The sequence below is a fragment of the Patella vulgata genome, chromosome 9 (assembly GCF_932274485.2).
Source record: "Patella vulgata chromosome 9, xgPatVulg1.2, whole genome shotgun sequence".
Lineage (NCBI taxonomy): Eukaryota > Metazoa > Mollusca > Gastropoda > Patellidae > Patella > Patella vulgata.
Genome location: NC_065887.2, coordinates 24865804 through 24889708, shown reverse-complemented (window position 1 = coordinate 24889708; position 23905 = coordinate 24865804). Strand labels below are relative to the sequence as shown.

At 31.7% G+C, this 23905-nt stretch overlaps 1 protein-coding gene across 1 annotated transcript in view; it reads right to left on the bottom strand.

Annotated features, from left to right (window-relative positions):
* The window catches only part of LOC126831518 (titin), a 354899-nt gene that overhangs the window by 168315 nt on the left and 162679 nt on the right, over positions 1 to 23905 (bottom strand). Inside the window, exons 112-128 of the mRNA XM_056103456.1 lie at positions 17057 to 23158; positions 15884 to 15958; positions 15668 to 15730; positions 14790 to 15089; positions 14395 to 14540; positions 13699 to 13891; positions 12412 to 12532; positions 11563 to 11643; positions 10741 to 10801; positions 10257 to 10557; positions 9602 to 9720; positions 9263 to 9385; positions 7379 to 7860; positions 6730 to 6911; positions 6391 to 6538; positions 5721 to 6136; positions 2253 to 2531 (exon numbers count right to left, since the gene is read on the bottom strand). Of these exons, the coding sequence (XP_055959431.1) occupies positions 2253 to 2531; positions 5721 to 6136; positions 6391 to 6538; positions 6730 to 6911; positions 7379 to 7860; positions 9263 to 9385; positions 9602 to 9720; positions 10257 to 10557; positions 10741 to 10801; positions 11563 to 11643; positions 12412 to 12532; positions 13699 to 13891; positions 14395 to 14540; positions 14790 to 15089; positions 15668 to 15730; positions 15884 to 15958; positions 17057 to 23158 (9192 nt within the window). The remainder of the gene's footprint in view (positions 1 to 2252; positions 2532 to 5720; positions 6137 to 6390; positions 6539 to 6729; positions 6912 to 7378; positions 7861 to 9262; positions 9386 to 9601; positions 9721 to 10256; positions 10558 to 10740; positions 10802 to 11562; positions 11644 to 12411; positions 12533 to 13698; positions 13892 to 14394; positions 14541 to 14789; positions 15090 to 15667; positions 15731 to 15883; positions 15959 to 17056; positions 23159 to 23905) is intronic.

Here is a 23905-nt window from a genome sequence, read left to right as displayed (position 1 = left end):
CTGTTTAAAAGAGAATTTTAGTTCAGACATTTTTGTTTTACAAATAACTACTACTACTAAACAAACAGATATACTATATCTTAGAATCAATCATCATAGTAACAACATGTTTCAGTGTAAGTTTATAGGCACATATATTCTACAATGTAGAATATTAATTATGGTGGCTTACTGCCAAAAATGATAAACATTATGTTTATATGGTATTGAATGAAGACTCATGGGTCAGCCTACTATTAATTTATGTGTATGATATCAACAAACAAACACTAAACTTGTCATTCAAACCACACTTTAATGTCCTTTAATATATTATCTACTTACAAACCTAAATTCTTAGGTTTAAAGAACAGCATGCATTTATAATTGTGCCTATTCCTATTACAATAAATCTGATACTATTATCAGGAACTATATATTCTTTTATCTTTAGGCTATTCATTTTTTTAACAATATTCCTGTATTATAACAGTTTGGTAAAATTATGTTAATAATATATCTTTTGATTGATAGGATGTTTTACTATTGCTCAGACTTACCATTGTCATTAAATACTTGTGTCAGTGATAATTCCTTCACTTTTAAATTGGTCACAATTCTTATATAAGTTGTACTTAGAGGTGTAATATTTATTTTTGATTTCATTTTCCACCATTTTCACAAATGTTTAGAAAGAATAATAGATATTCTCACTTCATCCATATTCATAATTGCACATAATTAAGTCCTACTTTTAGAATCCACATAACTGTCTACACAAACATATAGCCTTCATTTTCATTGCCATACAGGAGACGTCTTGCTATAGTTTATATTTATTTATAGACCTATAGGTATAATCTTATCTCTATTTTAAACTTCTATTATCTTCATATCATAACTACAATATTGACAATAGGGTTCAAATATTTCTTGGTATTTTGAATGTTGAATTATTGAACTGTAAAATCACTATATGCAAAATAACATAACTGATTGATTATCCACTTAGAGAATAAATTCCAGTATTTCATTAGACAACCAATATAAATAATAGTGTATACACAGAAGCAATTCCATTAATCTCTTTAACTCTAATTATAAACACAAAAGAAAATTCAGCTTCAAATGATACTGGGAAAACATAATAATTTATGGAAGTTTAATGATTTTACATTTGTTTGGCAGTATATAAAGTTATGTATCTCCTAACACTCCAAGTTTATGATTTATCAATACTTGATTACCCATCAGTCTTATAATAAATGTACACATATAACCCAATGGCCACAAGTTTTAGTCACTATAAAACTACCACAATACAACTACCAGTATATTCCTATTCACTTTGATCCCTTAATTTGAATATAAATTTAATTTAGTAGGTTATCCTGTAACCAATTAGATCCTGTAAACATGACACTCAGACCAGTCCATTAGTTTAGTCAACCATTTTCAAAATCAATTACAGAATCAATTCATATTGGTTTTTCACAAAAACTTAAAACCCTACACATCTAGGAACTTGAAACAACTAAATACAGTATTCCCTTCATTTGAAAGAATATGTATACAAGCAGTCATAGAACTAATCATGGGGCTACATCATAAAAATAAATTCTCAACAGGGTGTAAACTGTCTGCTTTTTTTTTATCCTCTCCATATGTTTTATAATCTAATTAACTAAAATATTAACAAAAGATTTCTCAAAATAGTAATTAAGAGCAGGGAGTTAACTGAATTCAATAACAACCTCAAAGTGTGTTTAATTATTTCAAAATCATTATTTCTGTGTTATGTGTAATCTATATAAGCAAGTTCATATGTAGATTATGTTGTATTAAATCTTATTAATAATATACTTTATATTCAGCACAATGTCATTAAAAGTTAATGTATTTCTTCCAAATTTCTAAAAACAAACCCTCAGTTGTTATTAATGATGACTACAGTCGTGTCGAGATGTTTATTGTGTTTTTTATATTTATATGTTAAATAATGTCAGCTGTTAATTTGGGTGATCTATCCCAGTCTGCATCAAATGTCAATTATATGTCCTGTTTGCAGAGGCATTCCATTTACTGTTGCAGATTATAACTGATTTATAATAAACTTATCAGTAATGCTTATGTTTCATCACCGTAGATTATGGTTGAATACACATACTTACCTTCTGGAATTAGAATAGTTTGCACTATTTGTCCTAAGAAATGCTATATCAATCTGCCACAGAGAGTTTAGGTATATCTAATAAATGAAAATTATATCTCACCTGTTATAGTAACTTCTACAGATACATTATCTGTTCCATAGTCATTTTGTATTGTGAGGGTGTAAACAGCAGTATCTTCCACAACTGATTTGGGAATTGTAAGAGTTACAGTTTCTGGTGTCAAGTCAATCATATGACGATCATCAACAGCCAATGGTTTGTTGTTGACAGTCCATTTTGCTGTTGGTGAAGGTAGACCTTCGATTTTGCATGTGATGGAGATGTTTTCCCCTTCTTGGACATTGATTGCTTTAGGTGCATCAACAATGCGTGCTGGGACTGTAAGCAAAGCAGGTGGATTTTCAATTAGCATATAAGATTGATCACCATTGAACTGTTCTTATTTATTTATATGCTGAATTTTAAGATTATTTCCACCAAAATGATATTTACATAAATCAAAATCATCATTTATAGCATTTGGAAAGTACAGATCTTTATGAATCAAATGGAAGGTGACCCTGATACATAAGCTATGAAATATCTGGCATTTTCATTTTCATTCTTCTAATAAACCGAAATCAATTCACACAAGACCCACCATTCAATTTGTTCTCCAAATTTAACTCCACATTGGAAATATTTGGGTCCCGAATCATTGGTAATAAGTTTCTTTGTGAGAGTACACCTTGGGACAATGAAGAAGCAGCAACAAACAATATAGACAAAGTTTAGATCAAAAGGGACCTGATCAGGTTCTTGTTACATTAGATAATTTCACAGAACAGCATTGTAATCATGGACAAATGTTATTTGCCTCATTTCTTCTAAGAATCAGAACCTGCTTTCAAATAATTGGCGATTTGTGGCCTTTTTTTAGGATAACAAAATACAGTTACACATAAGATTCTGATAGTAAGAACCCTGATTTTGATCCTACATTAATAAAGTCTTGAAATGTACACATGCCTGCAGTAATTTCTCTTGAAACATGCAATATAGCATCACTGAATACCCCCATCATAACTGATTGATTAATCGTGTATATTCAATGATCATGCTGTAGCTATATACCTTTATAAAATTTGTATGTAAAATATACATTTCGAAAGAAAAAATCAGGATCATGCACAAACACACACAATGAATGATTTAGAATATTAGATGCATGACAAGGACATCAAAATTATTATTAGGAATGTGTACACATACAAAACATGAAAAACAGACATAGAAATGAGTATTAATATATTTTATTGGCTGCAGTAAAAGGTTTTACAAACACACAGGGTTTATGAATAAAAGTTCAACAAAGACACAAGTATATTAGATCTTTCTGATATAATAAATGGGTATAGGAGGAACAACAGATCTCTTAAAGGTAATTATACATTATTATTAGGATGTTTTGATGCCAGTTGAAGTTACAGGATATCCACTAGTATACATATGTATTCCTTACATATATGTTAAACTAGAAAATCATTTTATAGCACTTTGCAATATGAAGGGAGTTATTTTACTTTTCTTACAGCAGGATTCATCAAAAGCATAATTGTTGGATCTGCCAACTACATAGGCATGGTATGATCAAGTAATTTATTTTCTAAAGCATGATAATTTTAGAATTATTAGAAATATGTGTTTCGCTAAAAAAAATATAAATTTATATACCATATAATCTAGAGTGAAAAAATCAAAATGTATCTTTTTAAATTTTAAGTGTAGGTAACTTAAGCGTATTCTATATGAACTCTAACAAAATCTCAATACATGATCAATTTCAATCTGGATTGGCAAGATTATACAAATCAATTCAAAAATTACATTCATTATTTAATTTCTACTATTTTATTTCCTAGTCTTACTTCTTCCAATGAAAGGTGTAGTCTGTGTTATTAATTATAATATCATAATATATGAAATGTTAATTACTGATTAACAATAGCAAGACAATGGGATATGGTATTGTTATGATGTTGATGAGTTTATTGACATATATGATTAGTGTACTCCCACATACTTCATTCTTATAAAATTCAACAGCATTCCATGTTGAAATAAGATATTTACACCATGCAAATCTTACAGAATAAATAGGATAATATAATAGTATTTATACAATTCATGATCATGCACCTCATGCAATATAATATACAATTTATTCATTTTCTTTATAGTACAATCACACTAAAAACTGGGTCGAGTAATAAATTGGAGAAGGGATAAGAATTCACATTTAACAAACTTTTGTACTTGGATATATAAAAAATATAACTTGAATATATATAAACAGGATAAGGACATGACAAATAATGATGGGTTTAATAAGTGAATGTGAATAGGTGGAATTGTACAAATTATAGACATACATGTAAACGTTTGTGAGAGATCAAGCTATTTGAAATTATCATTCAATGTGAAAGGCCTCACTGTACTAATTGCAATTCCGTGCTATAGAGCTCTCCATACTAATTGCAATTATGTGCGATAGATAGTACCTCTATATTAAATTTGAATTCTATATGGAATAGACTCATATCATTGGGAATTACAATGTAATCTCAAACACACATTTAATATTTCCATTCAAATCTGAAATAATTATAAATGTACACTAATAATAAGAAAATATTCTGTGGTTCCATATTAGAAAATATTCTTTACTTATATATATTTATTAATTGCTATCCTTTATAATAATTTTCTATTATAATTATATTCCTTATATTGAAGTTATTTGTAAATAAAATAAACCAAAATCTTGGTGTGTTACCAAATATGTTAAAAAAAACCCTACCATATAGGCTTAGCACTAAAAATACTATTTGATTTAAATATAAATGTCCCTATAGTACTATTTTTGCTACGTATTGCTTGATACATTTTTAAAGCACTAAATAAACAATTTTATGAATCCACTGCATATGTTACTTAATTTGTTACATGGATAAAGCTGCATAAGCAAATTATTTTCTTGTTCATCACTGCCAGTTTCAATTTTTGTGATCCCCCAGTATGATAGCACCAGTAGATTTTTATATAAATTTTTTTGGAGGAAAAGTTTTACAAGATTAAAATGGATTATCTTGTTGATATCTATCAAATAATTCTAACTATAATACATTTATATAAATTCTATGTGTGTTTTAGTTTACCAACAATATATATTATGATAGTAACTACCTACATAGATCTATGTTGATGAATATATATGGGGTAATAAATATAATGTTAGAAATGATATTCAGATTATTTCAGAATCTTAACATATCTTGTTATGTAATAACGGTATGGCACCAATATTCATGAAAAGTTTATAATCATCGAAGCATACTGTCATGAAATAATAATGTCATGGTAATGGTCAATAAATTTTTTGTAAGCATTCTAAAAACTACATTTGAATATCCAGGTATCGTTATCAAAAAAGATCTGAAATAATCCTTTATAAACTATGGGTTAAATAACAGCAACTACCAACCAGATACCATGCTAAACAACTCAACAATTAGAAATATAACAAACCTTCCACTGTCAATTTAGCAGACGTAGAAGCATCACCAACAGGATTCACAGCTTTACATGTGTATGTCTTATTAACGTCTTCGGTCGTAACTTCATTTAAGGTTAAAATGCAACGTCTATCCTCGCAACTATAATTATATTTAGGACCTTTAGTAATTTTCTTATCGTCGACAAACCAGGTGATTTCTGGTAATGGAGTACCAGTTACTGTACATTCAAACACAGCTGTGCTCTTAAGCTTAGTCAAAACATTATTCAATGGTTTATCAAATTCTGGACCATTAAGCCTAAGAGTAACTTCGGCATGACATGTAGCAACACCTTTAGGATTGGTTGCTTTAACAGTATATTCACCCTCATCATCTAATTCAGATTTTTCAATGATCAGACGAACAACATCATGCAACTCCTCAATCCTGAAAAAAACACAAGACATTTTAAAAATCCATGCAAGGTAATATCTAAAGTAATACTGATCAGTTTGTGTCTTTAGAATCCACAAAGTTGAACTACACCACAAACTTATTTTACTGTTCCTAAACCTTTCCAAAAATTAGGATTACCGGTCTGAATCAAATCCAACAATTCGAAGTGTTACAAGGCGAAAGTACCCTTCAACCCCTTTGTTGATTAACTCTAGTAAATTTTATATTATAATTAATTGCAATACCTATATCTATCAGCTGGTAGTTCTTCATTATCAATTGTCCAAGTTAATTCAGGTTTAGGTTGTCCTTTGACCTGTACTTCGAGAGTGATAGGTGCATTATATTCAACTGTAACATCCTCAATACACTTGATGAATGTAGGAGCTTCACCTAAAATCAGGGTTTATTACTTTTAAATACATGACAAAGCTAATAACCAAAAATACTCTTTTAATTTTATTTGTTAAAACAATAAATTGGATTGTAAAACGAGAGTATTCTAATTATTAAGAGCATTTGGATCACCATCTATGTCAATGAACATTAGGTAAAGTTAAGCAACTTTCAAAAAGTATAAATACCTCCTTGTTGAACAAAGACTTCTGCAGATGTGGTAACTGAACCAGCCACGTTAGAAGCTTTACAAGTGTATTCATAATCATCATCCACTGTGACATCATGAATTGTTAAAGTAAATGTTCCTTCTGTATCATGACTTATTTCATAATGTTCATTAATAGTTAAATCAACACCATCCTTCAACCTAAATAACAAATAATATATATATATAATAGATGACCGATAATCAATCCTCTTCAGTACATTTCAAGGCATTCATTTCAAAATTTTGCCAGCTGGTCAGTTTTTAACATATTTTGATTTTACTTGGATTAGCAAGATACTTTTTCAAAAGAATATGATCATTTCTTAAAATATATCTACTGTATTTAAAGTTACATTCTTCAAAATTTGAATTTTATTGCATGTAGATTGACAAACAGTAAGTTCTTCAGCGATTCCATTTCACTGCCAGTTTCACTGATTGAAACGAGAGCTCGGGTACATTTGCATAATCTATGAATTTTATAATTTCGGAATATTAGTTTAACAGGTACAAATTTTTAAATAATTTACCTACACCCTCTTTGAACCAATTTGATAAAGTTATTAATAAAAAACCAAAACTGTTTTGGCGTAAAATGTTGACAAAGTAATCAGTTTGATACCTACCATGATACTTCTGGTTCAGGCTTTCCAGAGACCTTCACAGTCAGCTTAACGGTGTCACCCTCTGTCACCTCTTGATCTTCCAACTGCTCATGGAACATTGGAGCTACAGTAACATCCACAGAGATGTCGTCAGTCTTGACTTGTTCTTGGTAATCTAGTGTAAATTCTTCTGCCACATCTTTAGTTACTTGTGGTGCTTCTGGTGCAGGCTGCTCAAGTGAAAATTTGGCTTGTGTGTCCACATCAACAATGGCCTCATCCAAAGCAATGGTCTGTTCCTTCATTGAGAATTCAGCAGTGACATCCTGAATTTCTTCTTGTGTTTCTTCAAGCGTCATCTGATAAGGGAGATAAGAGTCTGAGACCTCAAACTCTTCTTTGAAGAGTGTTGGTTCAGACATGGGACTGTTTCTGTCCCCTTTGCTAATTCTCCAGGTGAAAACCTTCATGCCAACTTCTAATTCCTTGTCAGCATGCATTAGCTACACAAACAAAAAAGCATGCAGAAACATCAAAAAGAGAAAAGCTACAAGCAAGGCCCTAAATTACCACAAGAAAAGTAATTTCATAGTTTTCAACAACTTGAAATACATCAACTTTTTAATTTATGTGCTAGTTTGGCAAAGAGAAAATTAATATGAAAGATTAAATTCTATAAAATTAAAGAAAACAATAAACTAATGTGCTAATTTTGTGGTAATTTAGTTATATTACAATATATTTTTAATAAAATGAAAACTAAAAAATAGTTGAATTAAATCATTAACAAAAGTAATAATAGTTTTAAAAAAACAAATAAAGATTTAATACTATGGATTATTACAAAAAACAACATACATCAAAATAAATAACTCAATAAAGCATTAAACTGAATAATAGAACAGAGGCTCTAAATTATTTCAAATTAAAACACTGAGGAAAGTAAAACAAAAATGAAATTACATGTTAACAAATACAGCAACTGTCTTTAATGCAAAAGAACAAACTAAACAGTACAATTTTAAAACAAACAGTTTCATTAAATCTAGCATTTATAATGGCTAAAAATCAGCCTGCGAAAGTAGGTATGTGTTTACCATTTTCCCAACAAGCTGCAATTTTTAGCATTAAAAAATAAGCTTTTCATTTACTACAACTTATATGACTTCTTTATCTCAAATAATGATCTAGCTTTTTGGTAACTAAACATGCTACATGGCCAATATTGCTATGACTATTTCCATTTCTCAAACAAATTTATCAAATCAAAAGCCATTATTAAAATTTTAGACCGGAGGCTTAGTGCGGGGGGTTTCCATCAAATGGGCACAAAACCAGACTCAACTTCTCTAGAGTAAAATTTTGCGTAGAATACGATGCTGAGAGGTAATCAGTCCGCCGTTCGGGCGTTTTCGAGATATTCGGGGGTCAAAGGTCAAATGAGGTTATTTGCACTGAAAGTGAATGCGCAGCCATTCTTATATAGCCTATCATGAAAACATGCTGAAAATGATCGAAGGTAATCATTCTTTCAATAAAAATGTAAACTTGCTAAATTCACTTTTACTCGAGAAAAGTTGGGTCTGGTTTTGTGCCCATTTGATGGACCCCCACCCCGCACTGAGCCTCCAGACTATTTATAAAATTGTCATTTCCTTCTACCAGTATGCAAGTCTAGCAACTAAGATGCACATCATACCCATACAATATTGACACACATTCACTAAACAAATAAGAAACATATTTTGGTAATATTCCAGTTATTTCTATCAAAGAATTCCTCTTTTTTACTTTTACATGTTTTTAACCCAAAGAAGTTATCTTCAGATATTTATTTAATACTTAAAGAAACTGTATCTATTGTACTATCATTTTCTTTTTATTATAACTAAAATTAGAAAATACCTGGAAGTCTTGTGTCTTTTCCTCATCAATGACAAAGTCAACAGTATCTCTAGCTTCCTGAGTTTCAATAGTTACATCTTCTATCACACTTTGTTCTCGAAGTACCTTGACTTGTTCTCGAGCCTTACAAAGTGAACAAAAACAGCAATGAATTTAGGAATTAATTTAATTCAACATATTTAACTTGGGAGTGATTCTTTTTTTTTCTACATACTGTCATCCAGCTCCAACTGACCATTCATCAGTTACTTATGAGTAGGTATGACAATTTTCCCATAAGTAATATTAGAAATAACATTATTATATATTTATACAAAATCAAATTTTTAACAATTTTACCTGATATCCACGGAAGGCAGCTTGTATTTTTGTAGCAGCTATTTCAGCTATATCTTCAGTAACTGTAACAACCTCTTCGCTGGGTTCATCTAATTTGCCTTCTTCTTCAGATGGAACTTCTGCAATTTCGAATTTAATTTAACAAATTCATTAGAATTTAAAAACAATTCTTTTAAAAAAAATTTATTACCCACAATTCTTTTAAAAAAATTTTATTACCCACAATTCTTTTACAAATTACCAAATATCAATACAGTTAAGTGTATTAGGTAGTTAAGTAGCTTTAATTTAAAGATATTTGAATGCTTATTATGGATAAAGAAGCTATTTATTATCAATCATGACAATCTTTGAATTAATACACTATTTCTAATAAACGTTCTTTCATTTCTCTTTCGGCTTTTCAACTGTTAAACAATGTCAGATGTCTGTAAGATGTTTGTGTTTAATTGACCTGTCCTGCTTTCTAACCTAGTCAATGAAAATAATGCTTTATCTACAGCAAGAATGCTTTTAACAAATCACAATGACTCAAATCAGACTTCAAAGAAAACATACCACTTATAAAGGTGTAGTTAGCTCCTCATGTATTGCAATTAACAAACAAAATTATAAATCAGTATAACTTTTATAAAAATTCACACAATTATCCCACCTTCTACAGAAATGGTAGCTGAGCACTCAACACTGCCAGCTGTATTAGTAGCACGAGCAGTGTATAAACCTGCGTCTTCTACCAGTACTTCTGGAACAGATAAAGTACTTTCTCCTTCTTCTCCAGGAGTAATTTCATAAACATCATCTGTATGAATTTCTTGCCCAGCATGGTACCATGTTATTTCTGGAACAGGAACACCTTGTGCTCTACAGGTCAGTTTAGCTGAGTCACCTTCCTTGACATGAAGATCACTAAAGACTGTTTCAAATTTAGGAGCAATAACTTGTGGTTGTACAATCTAGATGAAAATATACAGAATATAAGATTTTAGAATTAAAAAGTTTGGGATCCACACGGTCAATGAATCTTTCATTACCTCCTTTACAAGGGTAAAACAAAACTTGATAATTAAATGGTACCACAAATAACTTCTTGATAATGTATAGTAATTTATTTTTGAAAATTGATGACAATGATTTACCTCAGTCACATGCTCTTCAATTGCAATAGTCTCTTCAGTTTTAATATCAGATTCAAATTTCCTGAAATAATATATCAAGATATAGAAACACCTAAATTAATCTAAATGAATTCAAAAAGGATATAGCTGTATCAATTATCAAGAAAACAATAGCTAAAATTATACATCAGAGAATATAAGTTGCAGTTTACGCCATTGCCAACATATGATTATTTGCTGGTGTTCACCAGACTTCTCATTGAGCATTGCTTTTGGGCCTAACATTGTTCAAATTGAAATGAGGTTTACTGTCTTACTTTTCTGCACCAAACAGGCTAATGAAGACACGAATATGCCATGCAGAGTGAAGTTTTGCCTGGACAGAGTAATTCTGCCTGCAGTTCATCAAATTCTAACTGTCAAGGATTCGGCACAACTGATAAGGGGAAACTTTTTCAGTGTGTGGTATCTCTCTGTAAGGGCGTTAGTCAGAAAACCTCTATTAATAATATTTGTTTAAAGTACGTTGTACAATACAAATACTGTGGGTATTTAGTCTGAGGGTTAAACAAAGAAACAGTCCATCAAATGAACAGAAATGAATCTATTAATCACTGAGGCATCAATGACTTCTTTTTTGGTTTTGTAACTTGTAATCTAACACTAATAAATATTGTTGTCAAATTAGCAAGTGACTGTGACCCTTTCTTCAGAAAAGAAACCATTCATTCCATACTTATTAACTTTGTCGCCAATATTGGATGTATTTTAAATATTACAAAGAAATATATAACTTTCTACATGTAAGGGACAGTATCTGTTACTGTGGTACACCAAACTTACATTGATGTAGTTTTCGCTGTTCGTAAAACTTGCCGGAAATCCATTTGGTGCATTTCATGTTTTACATTTACCTTTGTTTTCCTGCAGATACATGCAAATTGACAAACATGCAAAATAAAACCATGCAAACATAAAAATTATGTACATCTTAATAAATAAATAAATTATGTACATCTTAATAAATAAATAAATATATTGTGTACATCTTTGATATTTGTTTATTTGGTGCAATGTCTATTTTCTGACATGTCCGCAGGTTTTTGTTGTAGATTTTTTGTTTTTCGTGTAGTGTGGTCCTCCTGCACTAACTATTAATAGATAAGAATATTAATTAGTCCCAGCTTCAACTTATTCATGCAAACACATTGATGGTATTGTTTGCAATTTGCATAACATTAATGGTATTGTTTGCAATTTGCATAACATGCATTTTGGATCCACAAACTCTGATTGAGCATGTTGTTTTTTAGAATGATATAACACATCAAACCATCCATGTACGTTCCTAACGGATATGATATTAGAAACATCCAAATTTATTACCGGTTGAGAGAGAGAGAGAGAGAGAAATGGGGTTTAACGTCCACTCGACACAAACTAGGTCATTTCGGGACTAACATATGGTTTAATTTTATTCACATAATTCGCTTGCGCGTATTACCTGTTGAGACCTTATGGGATTCAAATGTTTTCTTGAGTCAGATGAACTGGAAATGGGAATTTGATATTGCAATATTGACAATCCTTGAAAAGATTGCACCACCCTTTGTCATTATCATGCTTTATTATGACTAATAATACTAACAAACACAATAGCAACAAATAAATTGAGAATTATGTTTTACTTACACTTCAGTGGTCAAAGTTTGTCTAAAGTCAACTTGTTCCACTTCAGTTGGTTTTTCTTCTTGTCTAACTTCTACAGTTGTTGATAACTGATCACGGAAGTCTGTTTTCTCCTCAAGTACTTCTATAAAAACAACATATTACTTCATTGCATTTTAAACAAGCCAACAGTGAGGCTGATGTACTGAAACTATACACCAATTTCACCATTCTCACTCAATTAGAATCAAAGTCGTCGAGCTCCAAAATCTCGACCAATCAAATTGCTTATCACTCTGCTTAACCCTTAACCGGTCTTTGTCGACTATAGTCCCATAACGTTACACAGCTAAGTGGTCACGGTCGACCACTGTGAGAACCTTTTTTATAAGCCGCATTTGAGCATTTAGTTTTGTATTGAATTGATATGGCCACACATGCGTGTTAGACAGGAACTTGTTTTGTCAAGGTCATTGAGAAAAATATGTCTTTGTTAAACATTTTTTGACAAAAAACGTAATTTTTTAACAATGTCGGGAAGGTTAAAGACTCTCAAAGTGGTTGAAATGCTTATGAATGATTACAACTCGGATTATATCGATGACACCGATTCTGAAGACGGTATTTTTGATGAAAATGATTTAGAAAACCCGAGACAACGTGCAAATTATAGATGAACTTATCCCCCTTCAACTTTTTTATTGGTGTCAAGAGTCTATCACTTATAATTAGTCAGCAGTAGTCATTTGAAATAGGCATACAAAATATTTCACTTTAGCCTTTATTTAGCCTGACCACTTGACGTCATGACGTCAAAATGACGTAGACCGGTTAGAGGGTTAACCTGAGCTGAAAATGCTCATTATCACATTTAGTCAAAGTATTTATGTAATGCAACTATACACCAAGTTTCATCACTCTGACTTAATTAGAAGCATCAACCAATCGAATTGCATATCATTGATCTCAGCAAGGCATTCACCTAATATACACCTACACCAAGTTTGAAAATTATTGCTCAATTAGAAGCAAAGTTCAAAGTTATTGTGTCCCAAAAAGTGCGGCGGACTGACAGACCCATTTTAAAAGTCCCCTGCTTTCTTTGAAAGGCAGGGGATAACAAGAATAAATTTCATCATTTCCATTTATCAATACCAAACCCTGGCTTCAAACTTATATACTACTATTACTATATGCTAAAAACCTAGATTTTGTCAGTTTCTTAGATTTTCATATGATTATCATCATAAACTAGAATTCTATAAATTTATTTAAATTCAGGAAAAAAAAAACCTAAAATTTTAAACTTACTATTTACAATTAGAGAGGCGGAAACACTCTCGTGACCTTGAGGATTGGTAGCAGTGATGGTGTAAGTTCCTGCATCTTCTGTTGTAGTGTCAGTAATATCAAGAGAAACGTGGTAATTTTCAATATCTTGGTCAACACTAACTATAAATCGGTCATCGTTTGGAAGTTCTTCACCATCCTTGCTCCAATGAATCTACAAATTAATATTTTGAGAACTTAATGACTAAGAATTTTCAGTGTATTTTGTATTTCCAATAAAACAAAACTGAATCCAGAATTAAGAGAGGAATGGAATAGTACCTTATCAACACTATCATTTTGCATCTTTTGAATAACAAATGACACAATTATATGGAATTCAAGTTACTTAAGAAGTTCATTCTTTGCTTGATAAAGTCGAGAGAACCCATGTCGAGAGGTCGCCTGAAATAACCTTCTAAACAGACTTGCATTCCATATAATTGTGTCATGTGTTATTCTTATTCAGTTACTAAATGCCACTTAAACAATTTATCATTGTTACATCTCTGTGTTTGGATGGGGCAATGGAGGATTTAGCTTTGACAGCAGATTTTCTATATTGCAATCATTTGGTAATAATTTGTTTCTATGGTGATGTCTGTAATGCAATGTATGATAATATCCCCCATACACTACAAAACAACCCAAAATAGTTGAAATTTAAGTTGATCTCACCTCAGGTTGAGGATTAGCAACAACCTGACATTCAAACGAAACATCTTGTCCTTCATCCACTTTCTGGAATTTTGGTTTTTCTGTGAATGAAGGTGCAATTCCTTCTACAACTTCTCTAGCTTCATCACTAACATAGTCTGCTGCAGCTGCAATAAATTCATATAAACGGAAAATATAACAAGGTATACAACTCTTACAGTAATTACTGGAAATTGTTTATGAACTTCAAGACTGTGTATAAGTCAATCAGATGATAACTTTAGCTTGAGAATGTGGGTGTATAATAAATACATCATGAACTAAGCATAAATTACAATATAGTTATTAATACTGAAGACAAGTGAAGTGGCCTTTAAACTTTTTATGAAAGGTATATAATGTACGTCTGTAAGTACCTTCAACGAAAAGTTCAGCAGTAGTTGAAACCTCTCCCATTAAATTTTTGGCAACAACTGTGTACTTTCCAGCATCTTCTGGTAAAACATCATTTATAAACAGAGAACAAAGATTATTTTCATCATACTGAATGAGGAACTCTTCTGATGGAAGAAGTAGTTCACTGTCCTTATACCATTCAATATCAGGTTTAGGACTACCAGCAATCACACATTCGAAACGGGCTTGTCCACCATCTTTGGTTTGAATTGTAGCAAGATGCTTAATAACTTCTGGCACAGTCTGTTCCACAGCTTCATCTAAAATGTTAATTGTAAACGTGTCATTTTTAAATATTCTGACACTGAAATTTATTTTGATAAAAGGCACATTTACAGGAATGCTTGCTCTCATGAGAACTCACCAAAATGAGAAATGAAATGAAATGGGGTTTAACGTCCTACTGTTCAGCTACGACTGGGCTAATGAAGACGAGCATACGCCATACAGTGTGCTATGAGGGAAATTTTGCCCAGACAGCGGCACTATAACCAACTCTTATATCAAATTCCAACTGTCAAGGGATCTTATACGTGCATGCCAATGTGTACACAGCCCTAACTTTTTTTTGTCCCATCCAAACGACTAGACAGCTGACCTTGTCAGGACCTCCATCCTGCATCACTGATAAGGGGCAACCACGCCAGAAAATCTGGATGAACTTTCTCGGCCAATGCATGGATCAAACACCCAACCACCAGGCTAGCGAGCCAGCTACTTACCCACTTAGCTACTATGGCCCCTGACCAAAATGCTCTTGTTTTATTTTTTTCATGCAAATATGCTAGTAAACTGTTGTCAGGTGTATATGTGTTCATTTTCAAGCATTTTTTGTTACCTTTAACAGGAGATTCAATTTGAGCAACGACTTCTTCATCAGAAACATCTTCTTTTTCTTCTTCTACAAAATCAAATAATTTGTAATGAAGAAAAATTATCTCTAGTGGGTACTTTCTTTAGTACTAAAATGTGAAAACCATACAATATATAGTAGAAGGCATTATTTTATATTCTATAATTTAGACAACTATGCATGAATATTAAAAGTTCTTACCTGCTGTAACCAGTTTTTCTTTTTCAGAGAGTATTTCTTCAGACACTGAAATCTCTTGAACCACAGTTTCTTCAACTGAAAATTTCACCCAAGAATGTTATAGTTCACAAAACTTTTATAGCACTTGAAAAGTCCAATATACTAAATAAAGGATAATCTATATTTATAATAAGGAGAATATACTACTGGAAACCTATTTTATTATCAGGATCCTAAATGTCTGAAGCCAATGCTATAAGGTAAATAAAATGGCTATCGGTATAAAATTTATCTATATTGAGACTATTGGTATATATATTTCTAAAAAGGTTCTTAAAGCTAAAAAAACCAGAACTATTTGGAGATCAGATATATGGAATTTATGATTAACTTATATTGGAACCACTTACATACAAACATTCTACAACTTGATTGAGAATTTATTCAAATGTTTCATTGGCCAAATATTACAACAGATTAATATGTCCAATATTCATTTAAAAGCATAAATATTAAACACTATTTATTTTAAAGAGTGAGTAAATTCTTAACCAAGTCATGACTCAATCTTTTAAAAAAAATTCTAAATCAGTTTTCTCTAATCTGGCACCTACACATTCTTCCAAAGCACACAAATAAGAAAACATGCTTAGTATAAGTCATAGAACATAGGTCATCAATTTTACTATCATGCTACAATGAAATCATTAATCTAAGTTATTAATGTGAGTTTAAATGTCTTATCGATACGTCAATACCAATAAAACTTTCAATCCTAATTCAGGCATTTCAATAATACAGTACATAGCATATCTAAAACAATCTTCTAACCAAAGAAATAAAATGAACAAAAGAAAATAACTTTCATATTATAGCAAACTGAAGTGATTAACAAAATAAAAATGAATACAAAAATAAAATAACATATCGATGGACATGTGTCCAGTGTGTTTGATTAATAGCATACATGTTCAATATATAAAAGAAATAAAATCAGTTGTCAAAATTCTGTGAACAGAAAAAAGAAAAGAAATGTGAGTAAGAAATTCAAGCAAATAGTATTAATAACCAAGCTAAAACAAAAGATTGCAGCCTCAAAATAAAAGATCAATAGAGATAAGTTATGAAAGAGCATTAAGATAGCAGCCAAATTCGTTGTTTGCAGTTCTCTGTGGCACAACCATTTCTGGGTACCTTTTTGTTCAATGGCAGATTCAGTATATATTTGATCTACACTTTTGTCTTCTTCAGTAAGAGCTAATGAAACATCAGCAGTTTCACCTAATGATGGTTCTTCTTCAGATACAACCAATGAAACTTCAGAGATTTCTTCTTTTAGGGTTTCTTCTTTAGTGACAACTAATTCAACATCAGCAGATTCATCCTTTGATTTCACGTCTTCAGTGATAACCAATTCCACTTCAGAAGATTTTTCCTTTCGTTTCTCATCTTCAGTTATAACCAATTCCACTTCACTGGTTTCATATTTTGGTTTATCATCTTCAGTTATAAACAATTCCACTTCACTGGTTTCATATTTTGTCTTTTTGTCTTCAGTGATAACCAATTCCACTTCAGCAGTTTCATCTTTTGGTTTCTTTTCTTCAGTGATAACAAATTCCACTTCAGCAGTTTCATCTTTTGGCTTCTCATCTTCAGTGATAACCAATTCCACTTCATTGGTTTCATATTTTTGTTCTTCTTCTTCAGTGATAACCAATTCCACTTCAGAAGTTTCATCTTTTGGTTTTTCTTCTTCAGTGATAACTAATTCCACATCTAAAGTTTTGTCTTTTGTTTTCTGTTCTTCAGTAACAACCAATTTAACTTCAGATATTTCTTCTTTTGGAAGTTCTTCTTCAGTAAAAGCCAATGAAACTTCAGAGGTTTCATCCTTTGGTTTTTCTTCATCAGTAACAACCAATTCAACTTCAGAGGTTTCATCAGTAGTATCATATTTTGGTTTCTCTTCTTCAGTGACAACCACTTCCACTTCAGTAGTTTCATATCCTGGTTTCTCTTCTTCAGTGACAATCACGTCCACTTCAGTAGTTTCATATTTCGGTTTCTCTTCTTCAGTTACAACCAGTTCAACTTCAGAGATTTGTTCTTCAGGCTTTTCTTCGGAAACAACAACTTCAACCTCTGATATTTCTTTAATTGGTTTTTCTTCTTCAGAAACAACAACTTCAGCAATTTCTTCAGTCTGTTTTTCCTCTTCTGTAACAATCAGTTCCACTTCAGAGATTTGTTCTTCAGGCTTTTCTTCGGAAACATCAATTTCAACCTCTGATATTTCTTTAATTGGTTTTTCCTCTTCAGAAACAACAACTTCAGCAATTTCTTCAGTTTGTTTTTCCTCTTCTGTAACAATCAGTTCAACCTCAGAGATTTGTTCTTCATGCTTTTCTTCGGAAACAACAACTTCAACCTCTGATATTTCTTTAATTGGTTTTTCCTCTTCAGAAACAACAACTTCTGAAATTTCTTCAGTTTGTTTTTCTTCTTCTGTAACAAACAGTTCAACTTCAGAGATTTGTTCTTCAGGCTTTTCTTCAGAAACAACAACTTCAACTTCTGATATTTCTGTGATTGGTTTTTCCTCTTCAGAAACAATAACTTCTGAGATTTCTTCAGTTTGTTTTTCCTCTTCTGTAACAATCAGTTCAACCTCAGAGATTTGTTCTTCAGGCTTTTCTTCGGAAACAACAACTTCAACCTCTGATATTTCTTTAACTTTAATTGGTTTTTCCTCTTCAGAAACAACAACTTCAGCAATTTCTTCAGTCTGTTTTTCCTCTTCTGTAACAAACAGTTCAACTTCAGAGATTTGTTCTTCATGCTTTTCTTCGGAAACAACAACTTCAACCTCTGATATTTCAGTGATTGGTTTTTCCACTTCAGAAAGAACAACTTCTGAAATTTCTTCAGTTTGTTTTTCTTCTTCTGTAACAACCAGTTCAACTTCAGAGATCTGTTCGTCAGGCTTTTCTTCGGAAACAACAACTTCAACCTCTGATATTTCTTTAATTGGTTTTTCCTCTTCAGAAACAACAACTTCTGAAATTTCTTCAGTTTGTTTTTCCTCTTCTGTAACAACCAGTTCAACTTCAGAGATTTGTTCGTCAGGCTTTTCATCGGAAACAACAACTTCAACCTCTGATATTTCTTTAATTGGTTTTTCCTCTTCAGAAACAACAACTTCTGAAATTTCTTCAGTTTGTTTTTCCTCTTCTGTAACAACCAGTTCAACTTTAGAGATTTGTTCTTCAGGCTTTTCTTCGGAAACATCAATTTCAACCTCTGATATTTCTTTAATTGGTTTTTCATCTTCAGAAACAACAACTTCAGCAATTTTTTCAGTCTGTTTTTCCTCTTCTGTAACAACCAGTTCAACTTCAGAGATTTGTTCTTCAGGCTTTTCTTCGGAAACAACAACTTCAAGCTCTGATATTTCTTTAATTGGTTTTTCTTCTTCAGAAACAACAACTTCTGAAATTTCTTCAGTCTGTTTTTCCTCTTCTGTAACAACCACTTCAACTTCAGAGATTTGTTCTTCGGGCTTTTCTTTGGAAACAACAACTTCAACTTCTGATATTTCTGTGATTGGTTTTTCTTCTTCAGAAACAACAACTTCTGAGATTTCTTCAGTTTGTTTTTCCTCTTCTGTAATAACCAGTTCAACTTCAGAGATTTGTTCTTCAGGCTTTTCTTCGGAAACAACAACTTCAACCTCTGATATTTCTTTAATTGGTTTTTCTTCTTCAGAAACAACAACTTCAGCAATTTCTTCAGTCTGTTTTTCCTCTTCTGTAACAACCAGTTCCACTTCAGAGATTTGTTCTTCAGGCTTTTCTTCGGAAACATCAATTTCAACCTCTGATATTTCTTTAATTGGTTTTTCATCTTCAGAAACAACAACTTCAGCAATTTCTTCAGTCTGTTTTTCCTCTTCTGTAACAACCAGTTCAACTTCAGAGATCTGTTCGTCAGGCTTTTCTTCGGAAACAACAACTTCAACTTCTGATATTTCTTTAATTGGTTTTTCCTCTTCAGAAACAACAACTTCTGAAATTTCTTCAGTTTGTTTTTCCTCTTCTGTAACAATCAGTTCAACCTCAGAGATTTGTTCTTCAGGCTTTTCTTCGGAAACAACAACTTCAACCTCTGATATTTCTTTAATTGGTTTTTCCTCTTCAGAAACAACAACTTCTGAAATTTCTTCAGTTTGTTTTTCTTCTTCTGTAACAAACAGTTCAACTTCAGAGATTTGTTCTTCAGGCTTTTCTTCGGAAACAACAACTTCAACCTCTGATATTTCTTTAATTGGTTTTTCCTCTTCAGAAACAACAACTTCTGAGATTTCTTCAGTTTGTTTTTCTTCTTCTGTAACAATCAGTTCAACCTCAGAGATTTGTTCTTCAGGCTTTTCTTCGGAAACAACAACTTCAACCTCTGATATTTCTTTAATTGGTTTTTCCTCTTCAGAAACAACAACTTCTGAAATTTCTTCAGTTTGTTTTTCTTCTTCTGTAACAAACAGTTCAACTTCAGAGATTTGTTCTTCAGGCTTTTCTTCGGAAACAACAACTTCAACTTCTGATATTTCTGTGATTGGTTTTTCCTCTTCAGAAACAATAACTTCTGAGATTTCTTCAGTTTGTTTTTCCTCTTCTGTAATAACCAGTTCAACTTCAGAGATTTGTTCTTCAGGCTTTTCTTCAGAAACAACAACTTCAACCTCTGATATTTCTTTAATTGGTTTTTCTTCTTCAGAAACAACAACTTCAGCAATTTCTTCAGTTTGTTTTTCCTCTTCTGTAACAATCAATTCAACCTCAGAGATTTGTTCTTCAGGCTTTTCTTCGGAAACAACAACTTCAACTTCTGATATTTCTGTGATTGGTTTTTCCTCTTCAGAAACAACAACTTCAGCAATTTCTTCAGTCTGTTTTTCCTCTTCTGTAACAAACAGTTCAACTTCAGAGATTTGTTCTTCAGGCTTTTCTTCGGAAACAACAACTTCAACTTCTGATATTTCTGTGATTGGTTTTTCTTCTTCAGAAACAACAACTTCTGAAATTTCTTCAGTTTGTTTTTCCTCTTCTGTAACAATCAGTTCAACCTCAGAGATTTGTTCTTCAGGCTTTTCTTCGGAAACAACAACTTCAACTTCTGATATTTCTGTGATTGGTTTTTCCTCTTCAGAAACAACAACTTCAGCAATTTCTTCAGTCTGTTTTTCCTCTTCTGTAACAACCAGTTCAACTTCAGAGATTTGTTCTTCAGGCTTTTCATCGGAAACAACAACTTCAACCTCTGATATTTCTTTAATTGGTTTTTCCTCTTCAGAAACAACAAATTCCGCAATTTCTTCAGTTTGTTTTTCCTCTTCTGTAACAAACAGTTCAACTTCAGAGATTTGTTCTTCAGGCTTTTCTTCAGAAACAACAACTTCAACCTCTGATATTTCAGTGATTGGTTTTTCCACTTCAGAAAGAACAACTTCTGAAATTTCTTCAGTTTGTTTTTCTTCTTCTGTAACAACCAATTCAACTTCAGAGATTTGTTCTTCAGGCTTTTCTTTGGAAATAACAACTTCAACTTCTGATATTTCTGTGATTGGTTTTTCTTCTTCAGAAACAACAACTTCTGAGATTTCTTCAGTTTGTTTTTCCTCTTCAGTAACAACCAGTTGAACTTCAGAGATTTGTTCTTCTGGCTTTTCTTCGGAAACAACAACTTCAACCTCTGATATTTCAGTGATTGGTTTTTCCTCTTCAGAAACAACAAATTCAGCAGGTTCTTCAGTTTGTTTTTCCTCTTCAGTAACAACCAGTTCAACTTCAGAGATTTGTTCTTCAGGCTTTTCTTCGGAAACAACAACTTCAACCTCTGATATTTCAGTGATTGGTTTTTCCACTTCAGAAAGAACAACTTCTGAAATTTCTTCAGTTTGTTTTTCTTCTTCTGTAACAACCAATTCAACTTCAGAGATTTGTTCTTCAGGCTTTTCTTTGGAAATAACAACTTCAACTTCTGATATTTCTGTGATTGGTTTTTCTTCTTCAGAAACAACAACTTCTGAGATTTCTTCAGTTTGTTTTTCCTCTTCAGTAACAACCAGTTGAACTTCAGAGATTTGTTCTTCAGGCTTTTCTTCGGAAACAACAACTTCAACCTCTGATATTTCAGTGATTGGTTTTTCTTCTTCAGAAACAACAACTTCTGAGATTTCTTCAGTTTGTTTTTCCTCTTCAGTAACAACCAGTTCAACTTCAGAGATTTGTTCTTCAGGCTTTTCTTCGGAAACAACAACTTCAACCTCTGATATTTCTGTGATTGGTTTTTCCTCTTCAGAAACAATAACTTCTGTGATTTCTTCAGTTTGTTTTTCCTCTTCTGTAATAACCAGTTCAACTTCAGAGATTTGTTCTTCAGGCTTTTCTTCAGAAACAACAACTTCAACCTCTGATATTTCTTTAATTGGTTTTTCCTCATCAGAAACAACAACTTCTGAAATTTCTTCAGTTTGTTTTTCCTCCTTTGTAACAACCAGTTCAACTTCAGAGATTTCTTCTTCAGGCTTTTCTTCGGAAACAACAACTTCAACCTCTGATATTTCTTTAATTGGTTTTTCTTCTTCAGAAACAACAACCTCTGAAATTTCTTCAGTTTGTTTTTCTTCTTCTGTAACAACCAATTCAACTTCAGAGATTTGTTCTTCAGGCTTTTCTTTGGAAACAACAACTTCAACTTCTGATATTTCTGTGATTGGTTTTTCCTCTTCAGAAACAACAACTTCTGAGATTTCTTCAGTTTGTTTTTCCTCTTCAGTAACAACCAGTTGAACTTCAGAGATTTGTTCTTCAGGCTTTTCTTCAGAAACAACAACTTCAACCTCTGATATTTCTTTAATTGGTTTTTCCTCTTCAGAAACAACAACTTCTGAAATTTCTTCAGTTTGTTTTTCTTCTTCTGTAACAAACAGTTCAACTTCAGAGATTTGTTCTTCAGGCTTTTCTTCGGAAACAACAACTTCCACCTCTGATATTTCTTTAATTGGTTTTTCCTCTTCAAAAGTAACAACTTCAGCAATTTCTTCAGTTTGCTTTTCTTCTTCATGAATAACTAATTCAACTTTAGAAACCTCTTCTTTGGGTTTTTCTTCTGAAACAACAGCTTCCACCTCAGATATTTCTTTGATTGGTTTTTCAACTTCAGAAACAACAACTTCAGTAATAAGCATTTCGACTCCAGGAACCTCTACTGTTGTGCTCTCTGTTTGGCTTGTTTCTTTATCAAAATGTGAAGCAATGAAAGTTTTTTTGCAAATAATATATAGCAAGATGAAATCAAATGAAATAAAAGGTTTTCCATGCCCCAAATGGAAAATAATACATGATCCAGAAGAAATAAAATATTATGTTATAAGTCAATCCTACACTATACTTATTCGTAACGATTGTTAATTTTGAAGAATAATTTCAGTTTAATATACAACTTTTTAGTGATATCAGTTTCTTTTCTTAACATTTACTAAGATTAAATCAAAACCTAATAGTACTGAAGTTATCATTAGATTTCAAAATATTATTCAAATTTGCTATAGTTAAATATTTGTTTTATATTAATTGTTGCCGACTAAGATCTATGGTACAATTTTATACAACAGTAACTTTTCTTTTGGAATTCATTGATATTTGACGCAAAAAGGATATGAAGAACTATACAGTGGTTATAGTAAAATGTATAATGATATGGGGAATGTCAACTTAAACTATATACAGAAATTATAGTCATATCTTGTGAATTTAACATATTCTGAATACCCTGAAAATCAAGCACAGTACAAACGATTCACTCTGAAATATTATTCTGATATACTAACAAATTGTACCTGAAGTATGTGTTGAACAATTATGGAATAACTTTCCAAACAAATCAAGTTTATATCAAATAAATTGATGAATAAGTCAAGCATTCATCTGTATGGAAACATAATACAAGTACAAGCTACATTGTTCAAATAGCTGCCTCTTA